The sequence below is a fragment of the Phacochoerus africanus genome, chromosome 10 (assembly GCF_016906955.1).
Source record: "Phacochoerus africanus isolate WHEZ1 chromosome 10, ROS_Pafr_v1, whole genome shotgun sequence".
Taxonomy (NCBI): domain Eukaryota; kingdom Metazoa; phylum Chordata; class Mammalia; order Artiodactyla; family Suidae; genus Phacochoerus; species Phacochoerus africanus.
This window is the reverse complement of record NC_062553.1, coordinates 1,671,379-1,684,428: the sequence shown is the minus strand read 5'-3', so window position 1 is coordinate 1,684,428 and position 13,050 is coordinate 1,671,379. Positions and strand designations below refer to the sequence as shown.

Here is a 13,050-nt window from a genome sequence, read left to right as displayed (position 1 = left end):
GCTTTAGTGTTTCACTTTCACAAGACTATACCAACAACCAGAAAGTACACTTTTTTTTGTCTTCTCAGGCCACACCTGTGGCATATGGAAGTTCCCAGGCTGCGGGTCAAATCGGAGCTGCACCTGCCAGCCTACACCACAGCCATAGCAATGCCAGATACAAACCACATCTGTGACCTACACCACAGCTTGCAGCAACACTAGATCCTTAACCCACTGAGCGAGGCCAGAGATCAAACCTGCATCCTCATGGCTACTAGTCGGGTTCTTAACCCACTGAGCCATAATGGACTCCGGAAAGTCCATTTTCATCCTGAGAACTTTGTCAGGGTGGCCCATTTGCATCGGAGGAGCCCAGGCTTGGTGACCAGGATGGGGCAAGTCCTGGCAAGCTGTGGGCTCAGAGGCCAGGTCTCCTAATAGGCTGCACTGGCTGTGCCCCCTCCCTTTCCTTCTGACACCCCCATCGCCACCTAGCTGGGTTAGGCTAACTCCAGGCAGGTCATCGGGGAGACGCTGGCCAGGTTTGCCTCCAGGCCTCGACCTCTGCACCGCAGTGCGTGGCTCCCCCCACGGCGCCCCCCGTGGCCCCCAGCACGTGAGCGTCCTCCTGACCCTCCCTGAGCCAGCCGCCTCAGGGCCACACACTCACCGCAGCCCCTGCTGGTGTGTGAATGTGCACGACGCACTTGACGTCCGGCCGAGCAGCATAGACCGCAGAGTGTAAGGTGAAGCCGGCTTGATTTACTCCCAGGTTAGTACTCCCACGATCCACCACGTCTCCTTGTAGATTGATCTTAACCTGCGATAAGAAAGCACAACCTTCCAACCTCAAGAGGATGTCCAGTTACCCCAAGCAGAAATTACTTAAACCAAAGTTGACACACAAGACAGACTTTTTCCTCTTTCCTGGGTTTTACATGTCTAACAGGATCAGATGATATTTAATTATCTAATGTGATCTACACACACATGACGCCCAAGAAGAGAAGGACAGTCTCACCAAGCTGGACGCGGTCACTTCGCTGTAGAGAAGTCCAAAAGGAACAATGAGGAAGTGCTCCTGCTCGGAGCTCACCCTGGTCTGTGGAGAGAATCACCCAGTTAGTTCCAAAGTCCTACTGACGTTCTCTGCCTCCCGTTCAGCCCACAAACTCATGGCTTCCTGTAAGTGTTAGGTGAGCCACACAGAACACAAAGCTGGGGTAGTGAAAGATTTCTTTTTTCTTTTTTTTGGCTTTTTAGAGCCACACTTGCAGCATATGGAAGTTCCCAGGCTAGGGGTCAAATTGGAGCTGCAGCTGCCAACCTGCACCACAGCTCAAAGATGGTTCCTTAACTCACTGCGCTAGGCCAGGGACCGAAGCTGCGTCCTCACAGATGCTAGTCAGATGTGTTTCCACTGCGCCACAAGGGGGACTCCGAAAGCTTTCTATCATTGTTTGTTTTGTTCTTGTACTGTTTTTGGCTGCACCCACGACATGCGGAAGTTCCCAGGTCAGAGATCAAACCCAAGCCACAGCAGTGACAACACCAGATCCTTAACCTGCTGTGCCACCAGGGAGCTCAGGAAGCTTTCTCTTATTGGTTTTTGGGGTTTTTTTTTGGGGGGGGGGGCTTTTGTCTTTTTATGGCCATACCCGTGGCATATGGAGGTTCCCAGGCTAGGGGTCAAATCAGAGGTATAGCTGCCTGCCACAGCCAGAGCAACGTGGGATCCAAGCCATGTCTACAACCTCCACCACAGCTCACGACAATGCTGGATCCTTAACCCACTGAGTGAGGCCAGGGATCAAACCTGCATCCTCATGGACACTAGTTGGGCTCGTTAACCACTGAGCCATGATGGGAAGTCCTCCTACTATGCTGTAGTAACTCAGCAGGAATGTAGCATGCATCCTGGCCACATCCATGGTGCTCGACTTCATAAAGAAAGGCCTCCTTCTGGCTACCAAAGCAGCACCGCGTGCAAAAGGGGTCACTCGTCAGGGTGTAGCGAAGAAAACCAAAACTCACTTTTTAAAAGTCAAAAGTGGGGAGTTCCTGCGGTGGCGCAGTGGTTAACGAATCCGACTAGGAACCATGAGGTTGCGGGTTCCGTCCCTGCCCTTGCTCAGTGGGTTAACGATCCGGCGTTGCCGTGAGCTGGGGTGTAGGTTGCAGACGCGGCTCGGATCCCGCGTGGCTGTGGCTCTGGCGTAGGCCGGTGGCTACAGCTCCGATTCAACCCCTAGCCTGGGAACCTCCATGTGCCGCGGGAGCGGCCCAAGAAATAGCAACAACAACAACAACAAAATAAATAAATAAATAAATAAAAGTCAAAAGTGTTTTTTTTAAGTACTCAAAAACATGTAGGATAGTGAACAATCAAAAAACACAAACAAGGGAGTTCCCGCTATGGCACCGTGGATTAAAAATCTGACTGCAGTGGCTTGGGTTGCTGCAAATACAAGGGTTCAAATCCCCAGCCTGGCGCAGTGGGTTAAAGGATCTGCCATTGCTCTAACTGTGGTATAGGTCACAGCTGCGGCTCCGACTCAATCCCTGGCCCAGGAACATCCCTACGCCTCGGTGAGACCATAAAAATTTTTTTATTTTTACAAAATCACAAACGAGAGAGTGCTTCCTTCCCGCCTGGTCCGAAGTCTCTGCACCGCACAGCCGCACTCCCACTTCGTTCCTCCTCCACAGTTCATCTCCTTCCACATTCACTCAGTACAGATGCGGCGCACGTGAGGCGTCTGTGCTAAATGCGATTGTATAATAAAAAAATGAAAAGTCCTGCCTTCACAAAAAATCCAGTCCGATTTTTATGATTTGGGGATAGACTCGGCAGAATTCCCAAAGCTATTAGGATGGAGTACATTTACCACTGGGCCAAGAATCCCAACGAGGGTTCAGGTGGACAGAACTCAGCATCTGTTGCAAAGGCTTACGGTGCCGAGTCCAACTCCCCAACCTGCACGGTGACCTCTTCTGTGGCGGCCCTGACAGCAGCACACGGGGTCTGCTGGGACAGCTGTGAGGGCCTCGCACGGCCCCTCTCCTCCCTCAGCAAACCGTCCCGAGGCCTGCGAGCTCTGGGCGCAGGGCCGCAGCGGTACATAAACAGGCACATCGACAGAGGCTGCAGAGACCCAGGCACTGAGACGCCCTCTCCCGCTGAGGGAGAGCTGTCTGCGGTGTGCTGCCCAGGACAGGCTCTCCTCCCCGCGCTCGGCGGAGTGTCCTATCTCCAGGTCATCCTCACGCGACACTCACCCCACTTCTTCGGGACACGGTCACACGGACCCACGGCCAGGTAAGACCGGCCTGCAGCTCGGCGCTGCTCCGGGGACCCCGGGCTCCTCGCCTTCATCCCGTCCCCTCCTCACAAGGGCCTGCACTCACCCCGAGGCGCTCAGCACTCGGCATCTCCTGACTGGCTCTGTGATTCTCCCCCGTCCGTGAACTTCACACGACGGGGGGACGCACTGCACCTCACAGTGACGTTTTCAACGCTATTCTGAGACTCCCCCAGACGAGAGACGTGGGGACGGCTCACTCATTCTCTCTGCCGTACAGCATCTGTTAGATCCTGTATCCACCTTCCTGTCAATGGACGTGGTTTCCATGTTGCTATTAAAACAATGCTATCGCCATCCTGGCACCTGTCTCCTGGTGTGCAGGTGCAGCTTTCTCCAGGGAGCGAAAAAGCCACCTTCGTTTCCAAAGAGCCTGAGTGAGTGTGCACTCCCGCCAGTCGTGCCCGACACTTCTGTGCCTCTGTGATCATCCTTCCTGAAAATATCAACCTGATGTCTGTGAAACGGTATTCCACTGTGGCTTTAATGTATAATTTCCCAGTTACTGATGAGGTAAACACATTCTTTATGAGCCATTTTTATTTCTTCTTCTGTGAAATTCCTGTAACCTGACTTGTCTTTTCTCCTCTTTTTTCTACTGGCTTGCCCTTTTCTTTTCTTTTTTTCTTTTTTTTTTTTGTCTTTTTGTTGTTGTTGTTGTTGTTGTTTGCCGTTGCTATTTCTTGGGCCGCTCCCGCGGCATATGGAGGTTCCCAGGCTAGGGGTCGAATCGGAGCTGCAGCCACCGGCCTACGCCAGAGCCACAGCAACGCGGGATCCGAGCCGCGTCTGCGACCTACACCACAGCTCAGGGCAACGCCGGATCGTTAACCCACTGAGCAAGGGCAGGGACCGAACCCGCAAACTCATGGTTCCTAGTCGGATTCGTTAACCACTGCGCCACGACGGGAACTCCCCAGTTCTGATTTTTCAATCCACCTGTGTCAGCACCGATCACAGCCTGGCCCATTTCCCTGCTGATCTGAAACGGCCACTCTTATACATCCAATTCCACCGCAAGCAGATCTGGTTCTGGGCTCTGTCCGTCCCCCTGGTCTGTTTGTCTCTTCCTCTGCCCAAAGTACACTATTTTAATAACCATCATTTTAAAAGTTTGCCATTTGATAGAAAAAAAAATCACCTTACCTAGTTCTCAGGAGCATCTTATCACATAAATTTTAGAAGCATGCTATCAGGCCCCACATTAAAAAAATACTACATACATAGCTAGTTGTTTTTTTTCTCTCTCTCTTTTTTGGCTGCTCCAAGGCATATGGAGTTCTTGGGCCAGGGATCAGATCAAAGCCACAGGTGCGACCTAAGCCGCGGCTGTGGCAGCACCGAATCCTTGACCCACTGTGCCAGGCTGGGGGTCGAACTTCCATCCGGTGCTCCCAAGACACTGATCCTACTGCGCCGGAGGGGGCGCCACTGCACAGCTAGTTTTAGTCACTTCTCTGTGTGTCTGTGTGTGTATAAGACACATAATTCATAGTTACAAACAGTATATATCTTATATTTTCTTTCATGATAATTATTCTTCATGTTTCCACATGCTCTTTATAATTATTTTCCATAATATATAACATTCTCTCAAATTGATGTTGAGTAACTGAGCCATTTTCCACCTACTGCTGGATAGTGACTTAAATTTTTTCGTTATTACAGATACTGCTATAATAAATATATTTATACATCGTTTCCTTTATTTCCTTAACATTTATTTCCAAGAGTGAGATTAACAGATCCACATATTTTAATGGAAAAAGCTCAAAATATACATTTTCTGAACCTGAAGCAGAAAGGAGAAAGTGCTAAACACCAATGAAAACAGAGAGGACATTTCTCTGGCAAAGGAAGGTCCCTATCATGTGCCCAGAAGCACGGCACGCGGTGGACCCGACGCCGCCAAGGTCAGCAATCCCTGGGGTCCAGAATGGAGTTGAAACTAGCACTCCACTGACACCAAGGGGCACTCAGGGATGGAAAGGTCCTGCCATCAGCTAAATGCCACCCAGAGAAGCCCAGCTCATGGGCTAACTGGGCCACGCTGTCTTTTGACGGCTTCCAAAGCTTCTCTAAATCCAAAGCAATCTTAAGACAGAGATGTAATTCAGACAATCGTCTCCAATCCTCTAACGCCGGTTAGCACTTCTAAGTCCCTTGAGCAGAAAATCCCTACCGCCCTCTTTCAAAGAAAGGGCACAATGACCTTTTCGCACTTTTTGGCTGCACCGATAAATACTGTTAACATTTCTTTCCTGCTAAATCCCCGTGTAACAACACCTAGACTGTGAAACAAACAATCAAAAAAAAGATGCTGTAAATAGTCAAAAAGAAAAAAAATTTCCTCCTCAAAGATTCTCTAGTTCACAAGATATAAGAAATATTTTTGTAACTTGCATTTCTTTTTTACTCAGGGTTAAGTCCCAAACAGATCACACAGAGAAAAGTAAACACTTAACTGTTTTAATTCTGCCAAGCCCCAAGTAATTAAAGCAGAAAAATGAGCAATTTAAGCAATTCAAACTTATTTAAAGATCATTCATAATAGGACAAGTAATAAACAGCACTTTAAAACCCTCAAAGTTTTTGTTGGTTTTTTTTTTTTTTTTTTGAGACAAAAGCATGATAAAAAAAGCACTAGATGTGTACCAGGCATTTTACTTCAGCCGTAAATGAAAGGAATGAGACCCTGCTTTGGTTCAGTGGGTTCAGAACCCGACTAGCATCCAAGAAGATGAGGGATCAATCCCTGGCTTTGTTCAGTGGGTCACAGATTGAGTGTTGCCGCAGCAGTGGCAGAGATTACAGATGCGACTCATGTGTGGCACTGCGGGGGCGTAGGCCTCCACTGCATCTCTCAATCAAACTCCTAGCCTGGGAACTTCTGTATGGCGCAGGTGTCGCCCTGAAAAGAAATAAATTAAATTAAAGGAGATGTAGAATTCATACTTTCTCTTTTAGGTGAATCACTTCTTAGGGCATTCAATGGATGTCATGTTCTAAGAATTATTTAAAAATTGCATCATTCTCCCACTTTGGATTGGACTGTATGTCCTTTTGCACCACATAAAACGTTCCCAATGTACTGTCTTATCTCTTCACCTGCATGCTAGGTTTTAATCTTCATCTGCGCCTCTTATCTTCTTTCACCAATTGATCTGAAACATGAATAACCATGACAACCCTGAACAGTACGCGTACGTGCTCCTGTGTCTGCTGCTGTGACAGAGGAGCAGGTGAGATGCGTTTATAATGGAATCATGACATTTCAATTCTCTCTTTTCTATGGGGCCCTCTTCGTGCTCTGCATGACAATTCTGAGGGACCAATGTAGACACTGAACTTTGGAGAGTCCCAGAAATTAAAAATAAGTGAGAACAAGAAAAATAAATAAATAAATAAGTAGATAAATAAATAAAACCCTCAAAGAATGTACGTCCGTCACTAAAGCCAAGGACTGCGTTTCCTATTAGAGCTGTAACATTTTCACAGAACTAACTTTGAGGCAACCATCTAGCATTCAATCTCTATATAAAGCATCCCATCAAGGAGTTCCCATCGTGGCCCAGCAGAAATGAATCTAACATCCAGGAGACACAGGTTTGATCCCTGGCCTCACTCAATGGATTAAAGATCTGGCATTGCCGTGAGCTGTGGTGTAGGTCACAGATGTGGCTCAGATCTGATGTGGCTGTGGCTGTGGTGTAGGCAGGCAGCTACTGCTCTGATTCGACCCCTAGCCTGGGAACCTCCATATGCTGCAGCTGCAGCCTTAAAAAGACAAAACAAAAAAAAAATCCTATCAAGTACAATAAGCCTCAGAGATCGGCAATTCCATGCAGGCACAAGGGAGAGAGGCTAAGCAGACCCATTGAGCAGCTATCAAAGGCCCCATGGAGGAAGAATCTCAGTTCAGCTAGTGATCTGACCCCGTCATTCCACCAGGAGCCTACTGTGTGCCGACTCTGCCCAGCAAAGGAACTGGGCCTGGGAACACACCCATAGGCTCCCTGCCTGGAGCCGACACAGGGACAGAGATGGATGGCGAGCACATGTACAGCGCAGGTGGCGTCGCTGCTCTGAGGGACACAGCGCAGGCCTGTGGGTGGAGGAAACGCTCTGCAAGCCTGACAGCGTGGGCACAACAGGGTCAGGTATCCGCTGCAGCAGGGGCACTGCAGCAACCAGGTGAAACAGAGGCAGGGAGGGCTCACTCAGAGCGGCTGAGAAAGATCCCTATCGGGTCCCAGAAGCACAGCGCACAGGTCAAAAGGTGGCCTCAGACCAGCTCAAGGCTGGCGTTCCCTGGAGCCAAGAGTGTAGCTGAACTAACCGCTGGTTATATGAAAACCACCTATGTGTGTGTTCAGCACCGTGTGTGCTGAGTGTGCAGCACAGGGTTAAACAACATAAGTGGCTGTGTGTGCCCGTACCTCAGGGGTAAGAGTATCCCAGAGACTGTGACTTGTTTAGACATCTGTGTAAGGTACACTTGCCGCAATAAGCAGACATTAACAATTTAAGATACCCAATAAGGAGTTCCCATCATGGTGCAGTGGTTAACGAATCCGACTAGGAACCATGAGGTTGCGGGTTCAGTCCCTGGCCTTGCTCAGTGGGTTAACAATCCGGCGTTGCCATGAGCTGTGGTGAAGGTTGCAGACGCGGCTTGGATCCCGTGTTGCTGTGGCTCTGGCGTAGGCCGGAGGCTGCAGCTCCGATTCGACCCCTAGCCTGGAAACCTCCATATGCCGCGGGAGTGGCCCAAGAAATAGCAAAAAGACAAAAAAATAAAAATAAAAATAAAATACCCAATAAAATAAATCCAAAAAAACAGAGATGAGGTCAAGTTTTAAAGTCAAAGGAAAGAAGTAGTTCAAAGAAAGAGGCTACCTCTGAAAGAGAGAAGAGGGGAGAAGAGAAAAAAGAAAAGGAAGCCAGAAACCTGACAATGCATTCGGAAGCTAAAAAGGCAGGAGGGAATGGAATTCGGAGCCAGAAAAACAAGTGTGGCCTGTAGGAGGAGGTGGGCTCAGGACTTGCGAAGGAAGCAGACAGTGGAGAAGAGGAGAGACCCTGTCAGGGAGACATTCACCACTGCCAGGCAAGGCAGTGCTGTGGGCCCACTTGAGCCTGACGTTGTCAGTCTATGGAGAAAGCCAGCAGGCTCTGCTCTGAGGCTCTCTGCAGCAGGATCTGGCTACTTGGGTGCCAGGAGGTATACAGCTGGCAAAGAGTGTTACTAAAGTAATGGACCATGAAATCCAGGCCGGCAAAGCAGGACCTGAGCATGGGCTGACAGACGGAGAAGCAGATGGGAAGACCCACAAAGGCAGGGATTGTCTCCTTCCCTGATACAGCCGCAGAGTTAGAACGACGCGCTTGGCGCAGACCCGCAGTCACAGCCAACACACAGGAAAAGTTTACTCCGAGAGTGAAATGAAGGAAACAAGTCCTGATAATGCTGAAAAGTAGCTAACGCTGTAGGAGCCAAAGAAAAAAGTATGAGAGATAGAAGGCTTTGATCAAAATAGGAAAGAAAACATTTTCATTCTTGGCTTTTTTGGTTTTTAGGGCCACACCCGTGGCATATGGAAGTTCCCAGGCTAGGGGTCGAATCACAGCTACAGAGGCCGCCGTACACCACAGCCACAGCAACGCCAAATCCTTAACCCACTGAGCAAAGCCAGGGATAGAACCCGAATCCTCATGGATCCTAGTCGGCTTCATGAATGCTGAGCCAGCCACGACGGGAACGCCTCTTCATTCTTGGCTTTTAAGGCATAAAGTGCATTTTAGGAGCTGCCTATAATTTGGTAAGCACTGATTTATTAGGTTAGCATGAAAGAAAGGAGTTTTAAGGAACCACTGTGCTCGTAATTTTTAATTCCAACTGAATTAACTCCCACATTATTGTACTCTGCAGTTAGGAATCAAAAGGAAGGTGTTTCAGGATTTACTTCAGCTCAGTCAGATACTCTCTTCTCCTAAATGGTAAGAAGCTGTGCCAGGAGTTCCCGTCGTGGCGCAGTGGTTAACGAATCCGACTAGGAACCATGAGGTTGCAGGTTCGATCCCTGGCCTTGCTCAGTGGGTTAAGGATCCGGCGTTGCCATGAGCTGTGGTGTAGGTCGCAGACGCGGCTCGGATCCCACGTTGCTGTGGCTCTGGCGTAGGCCGGTGGCTACAGCTCCGATTCGACCCCTAGCCTGGGAACCTCCATATGCCGAGGGAGCGGCCCAAGAAATGGCAAAAAGACAAAAAAACAAAAAAAAAAAGAACCGGTGCCAGACACGTACTGCTGCACTTGTCACTCAGCTACTGGTCCATTCAGCACTCACCGTGATGTGATTATAGATCAGGTGAGACCACCCAAAGAGATCCGCCAGTCGGTACAGCGCTGCCAGCTTACACCGCAGCAGCTTCTCCCCTTTGTCATAGGCAATGGAATCAGACCCTCTGAGGTCATTCACAGGAGTCACCATACCAAGACCTGAAAGAAAGAAAAGACTCTAGGATTCAGGGTTTCTTGTCCAATGTAAATCAAATAGTAACAGCTATTCATCAGCCCACAACGGCCCACAAAGTAAGTCTCAGAAACATCAAAGACCAGGAGGTCTACTGTGGCGCAGCAAGTTAAGGACCCAGCACTGTCACTGCAGAGGCTCCAGTTGCTGCTCTGGTGGACGTTTGATCCCTGGCCCAGGAACTTCCACGTGCCGCAGGCACAGCCAAAAAAAAAATCCCATCGAAGACTAATTCGTAAAGACCATGTTCCCCAACAATACAACTAAGTTAGGAAACAGTAACAAAAAGGCAGCAAGCCCTGTGTGATGCAGTAAAGCAGTGCTCACACCATTAGACATTGATACTGAGGTGTTTTAAAATGATCTAGGTTTCTATCTTACAAAACTGGAAAAAGAGCAAAATAAATACAAAAAGAAAGAGAAAAAAAGGAGTAAAAAAATAAAAGCAGAGAGCAATCAAACAGAAAAAGAGAAAAGCTTCTCTCTAATCCTGAGAAGATTAAAGTTAAGGAGTTCCCGTCGTGGCTCAGTGGTTAATGAACCCAAGTAGCATCCATGAGGACACGGGTTCAATCCCTGGCGTCGATCGTGGGTTAAGGATCCCGAGTTGCTGTGGCTGGGGTGTAGGTTGGAGTCTGTAGCTGATTCGGGCCCTAGCCTGGGAACTTACTTCCACATGCCATGGGTGCAGCCCTTAAAACATTTTTTTTTTATCTAAGATAAAAAAGAGGGGATGGAGGAGGGGAGGGCAGGGGTGGAGAGGAGAGAAAAGAAAAGATCCAGATAAAAGCAAAAGGGAGGCGAACAGAACCCATTTCATGACAGACATAAGCTGCCTGTTTTAGCACTTCACCAAAACAGCAGAAGAGGGAGCTCTAGAGCCAGGACTCCTGAACCAAATTCCTAAGGGAAAATTAATTTCACGTAAAAACGAACAGAAAAAACATCATGATCAAATACCACACAAAAATTATTAAAAGAAGTAAAAGGGCAGAATCCCATTCCTACATATAACAAAAGCACACCAGACATGTCCAGAAAACAAATGTAAATTACAACCTATTATTTCATAGAAAGAAAGGCATTCCAACACCAACATCGAATGCTTTCACTGACATGTGGAATCTGAAAACAGGACAGACAGAACTTCTTTGCAGAACAGATGCTGACTCACAGACACTGAAAAGCTTATGGTCTCCGGAGGAGACAGTTTGGGGGGTGGGGGGATGTGCCTGGGCTGTGGGATGGAAACCCTGTGAAATCAGATTGTTATGATCATTATACAACTACAGATGTGATCAATTCATTTGAGTAATAAAAAAATTTTTAAAAAGCAAACACCAGGAAAAAAAAAAAAGAAAGAAAGGCATTCCAAAACCAAAGATACCACCAAAAAGGAAAATTATGGAGTTCCCACGTGGCTCAGTGTTTAACGAATCCAACTAGGAACCATGAGGTTGCAGGTTCCATCTCTGGCCTTGCTCAGTGGGTTAAGGATCCAGAGTTGCTGTGAGCTGTGGTGTAGGCCGGTGGCTACAGCTCTGATTGGACCCCTAGCCTGAGAACCTCCACACACACAAAAAGAGAAAATCACAGCCCATATCTTTGATGAATATAGACATAAAAATTCTCAACAAAATTGTGGCCGACTGAATCCAACAACATATAAAAAAGACCGTACAGCACGACCAAGTGGGATTCATCCCAGGTTCACAAGGATGGTGCAAATCAATTTTCATTAGAAAAATTCAGAAATGAGGGCCAGAATGTAAAAGGAATTAGATATGAATAAATTAATAATTTTAAAAATAAGTTCTAAATTAAAAGAAAACCGAAAAAGAAAAACTTTTTAAATCACAAAGAAATAAAGTGATAAAAAGAATCTGAGAAAAAGTGACAGTTAAAGAAGACAGATGAGAGTTCCCCAGTAGTCTAATAGGTTAAGGATCCAGTGTTGTCACTGCTATAGCACAGGTTTGATCCCTGGCCTGGGAACCTCTGCATGCCATAGGTGCAGGGAAAAAAAAAAAGGGAGTTCCCATTGTGGCACAGCGGAAACGAATCCAACTAGGAACCATGAGGTTGAGGGTTCAATCCATGGCCTCACTCAGTGGGTTGAGAATCCAGTGTGACGTTAGCTGTGGTGTAGGTCGCAGACGAGGCTTGGATCTGGCGTTGCTGTGGCTGTGGCGTAGGCCGGCAGCTGTAGCTCCGATTAGATCCCTAGCCTGGAAACCTCCATATGCTGCGAGTGTGGAACTAAAAAGCAAAAAAAAGGAAAGAAAAAAAGAAAAAGAAAGAAATGCTACTGACTGTTCATGTCAGAGCATGACAGGAAACCAGTCTCCCACTGTGAGGGGTTCCCTTTCCTAAACAAGCTGCAGAGCTCTTCACCAGGAGGGTGACTGCAAAGGCCTTCACCTTAGAATCATTCCTAAGTTCCGTGTCATTTGTCCCATGCCATCTACATATGTTAGAGTCTACAACAAAGGTTAAGATTTTTGTATTTAGGAGTTCCCGTCGTAGCTCAGTGGTTAACGAATCCGACTAGGAACCACGAGGTTGCGGGTTCGATCCCTGGCGTTGCTCAGTGGGTTAAGGATCTGGCGTTGCCATGGGCTGTGGTGTAGGTTTCGGACGAGGCTCGGATCCCACATTGCCGTGGCTGTGGTGTAGGCCTGAGGCTTCAGCTCTGATTCAACTCCTAGCCCGGGAACCTCCATATGCTGCGGGAGTAGACCAAGAAATGGCTAAAAGACCAAAAAAAAAAAAAAAGATTTTTGTATTTAAGAAACAAACTATTAGATACAATTAAACAAACCATTAGATACAATTAAAAAAAATTAGATTTCGTTTTTCCTTCTTTTCTGTTTTTATGTGGCACTACTGCAATAAAGTTTCCTTATATCTGATTGGAAGACAATATACAAGTAAATACATTACATTGTTCTTTATCATCTAATTCATATAAATATCACTAGAATCCATGCAGGATCCATGCGAAAACATGAAAACCTAGTGGCTACCATTCAACTTCAGTAAATTAAATGTGATTCTTATTACTCTCTAGCCATTAATGACATTATCATTCTGGTGAATGCCAAGCAACCTCTTTTTTTTTTTTTCCCTCGGTCTTTTTGCCTTTTCTAGGGCCGTTCCCATGACACGTGAGG

At 47.4% G+C, this 13,050-nt stretch overlaps 1 protein-coding gene across 14 annotated transcripts in view; it reads right to left on the bottom strand.

The window, feature by feature from the left end:
• Nucleotides 1–13,050, bottom strand: part of ADD1 (adducin 1) — an 81,761-nt gene that overhangs the window by 24,930 nt on the left and 43,781 nt on the right. For all 14 annotated transcript variants that reach the window (XM_047799430.1, XM_047799432.1, XM_047799435.1 and 11 more), the window contains exons 4-6: nt 9,692–9,843; nt 1,004–1,084; nt 653–802 (exon numbers count right to left, since the gene is read on the bottom strand). In XM_047799430.1, the coding sequence (XP_047655386.1) occupies nt 653–802; nt 1,004–1,084; nt 9,692–9,843 (383 nt within the window). The remainder of the gene's footprint in view (nt 1–652; nt 803–1,003; nt 1,085–9,691; nt 9,844–13,050) is intronic.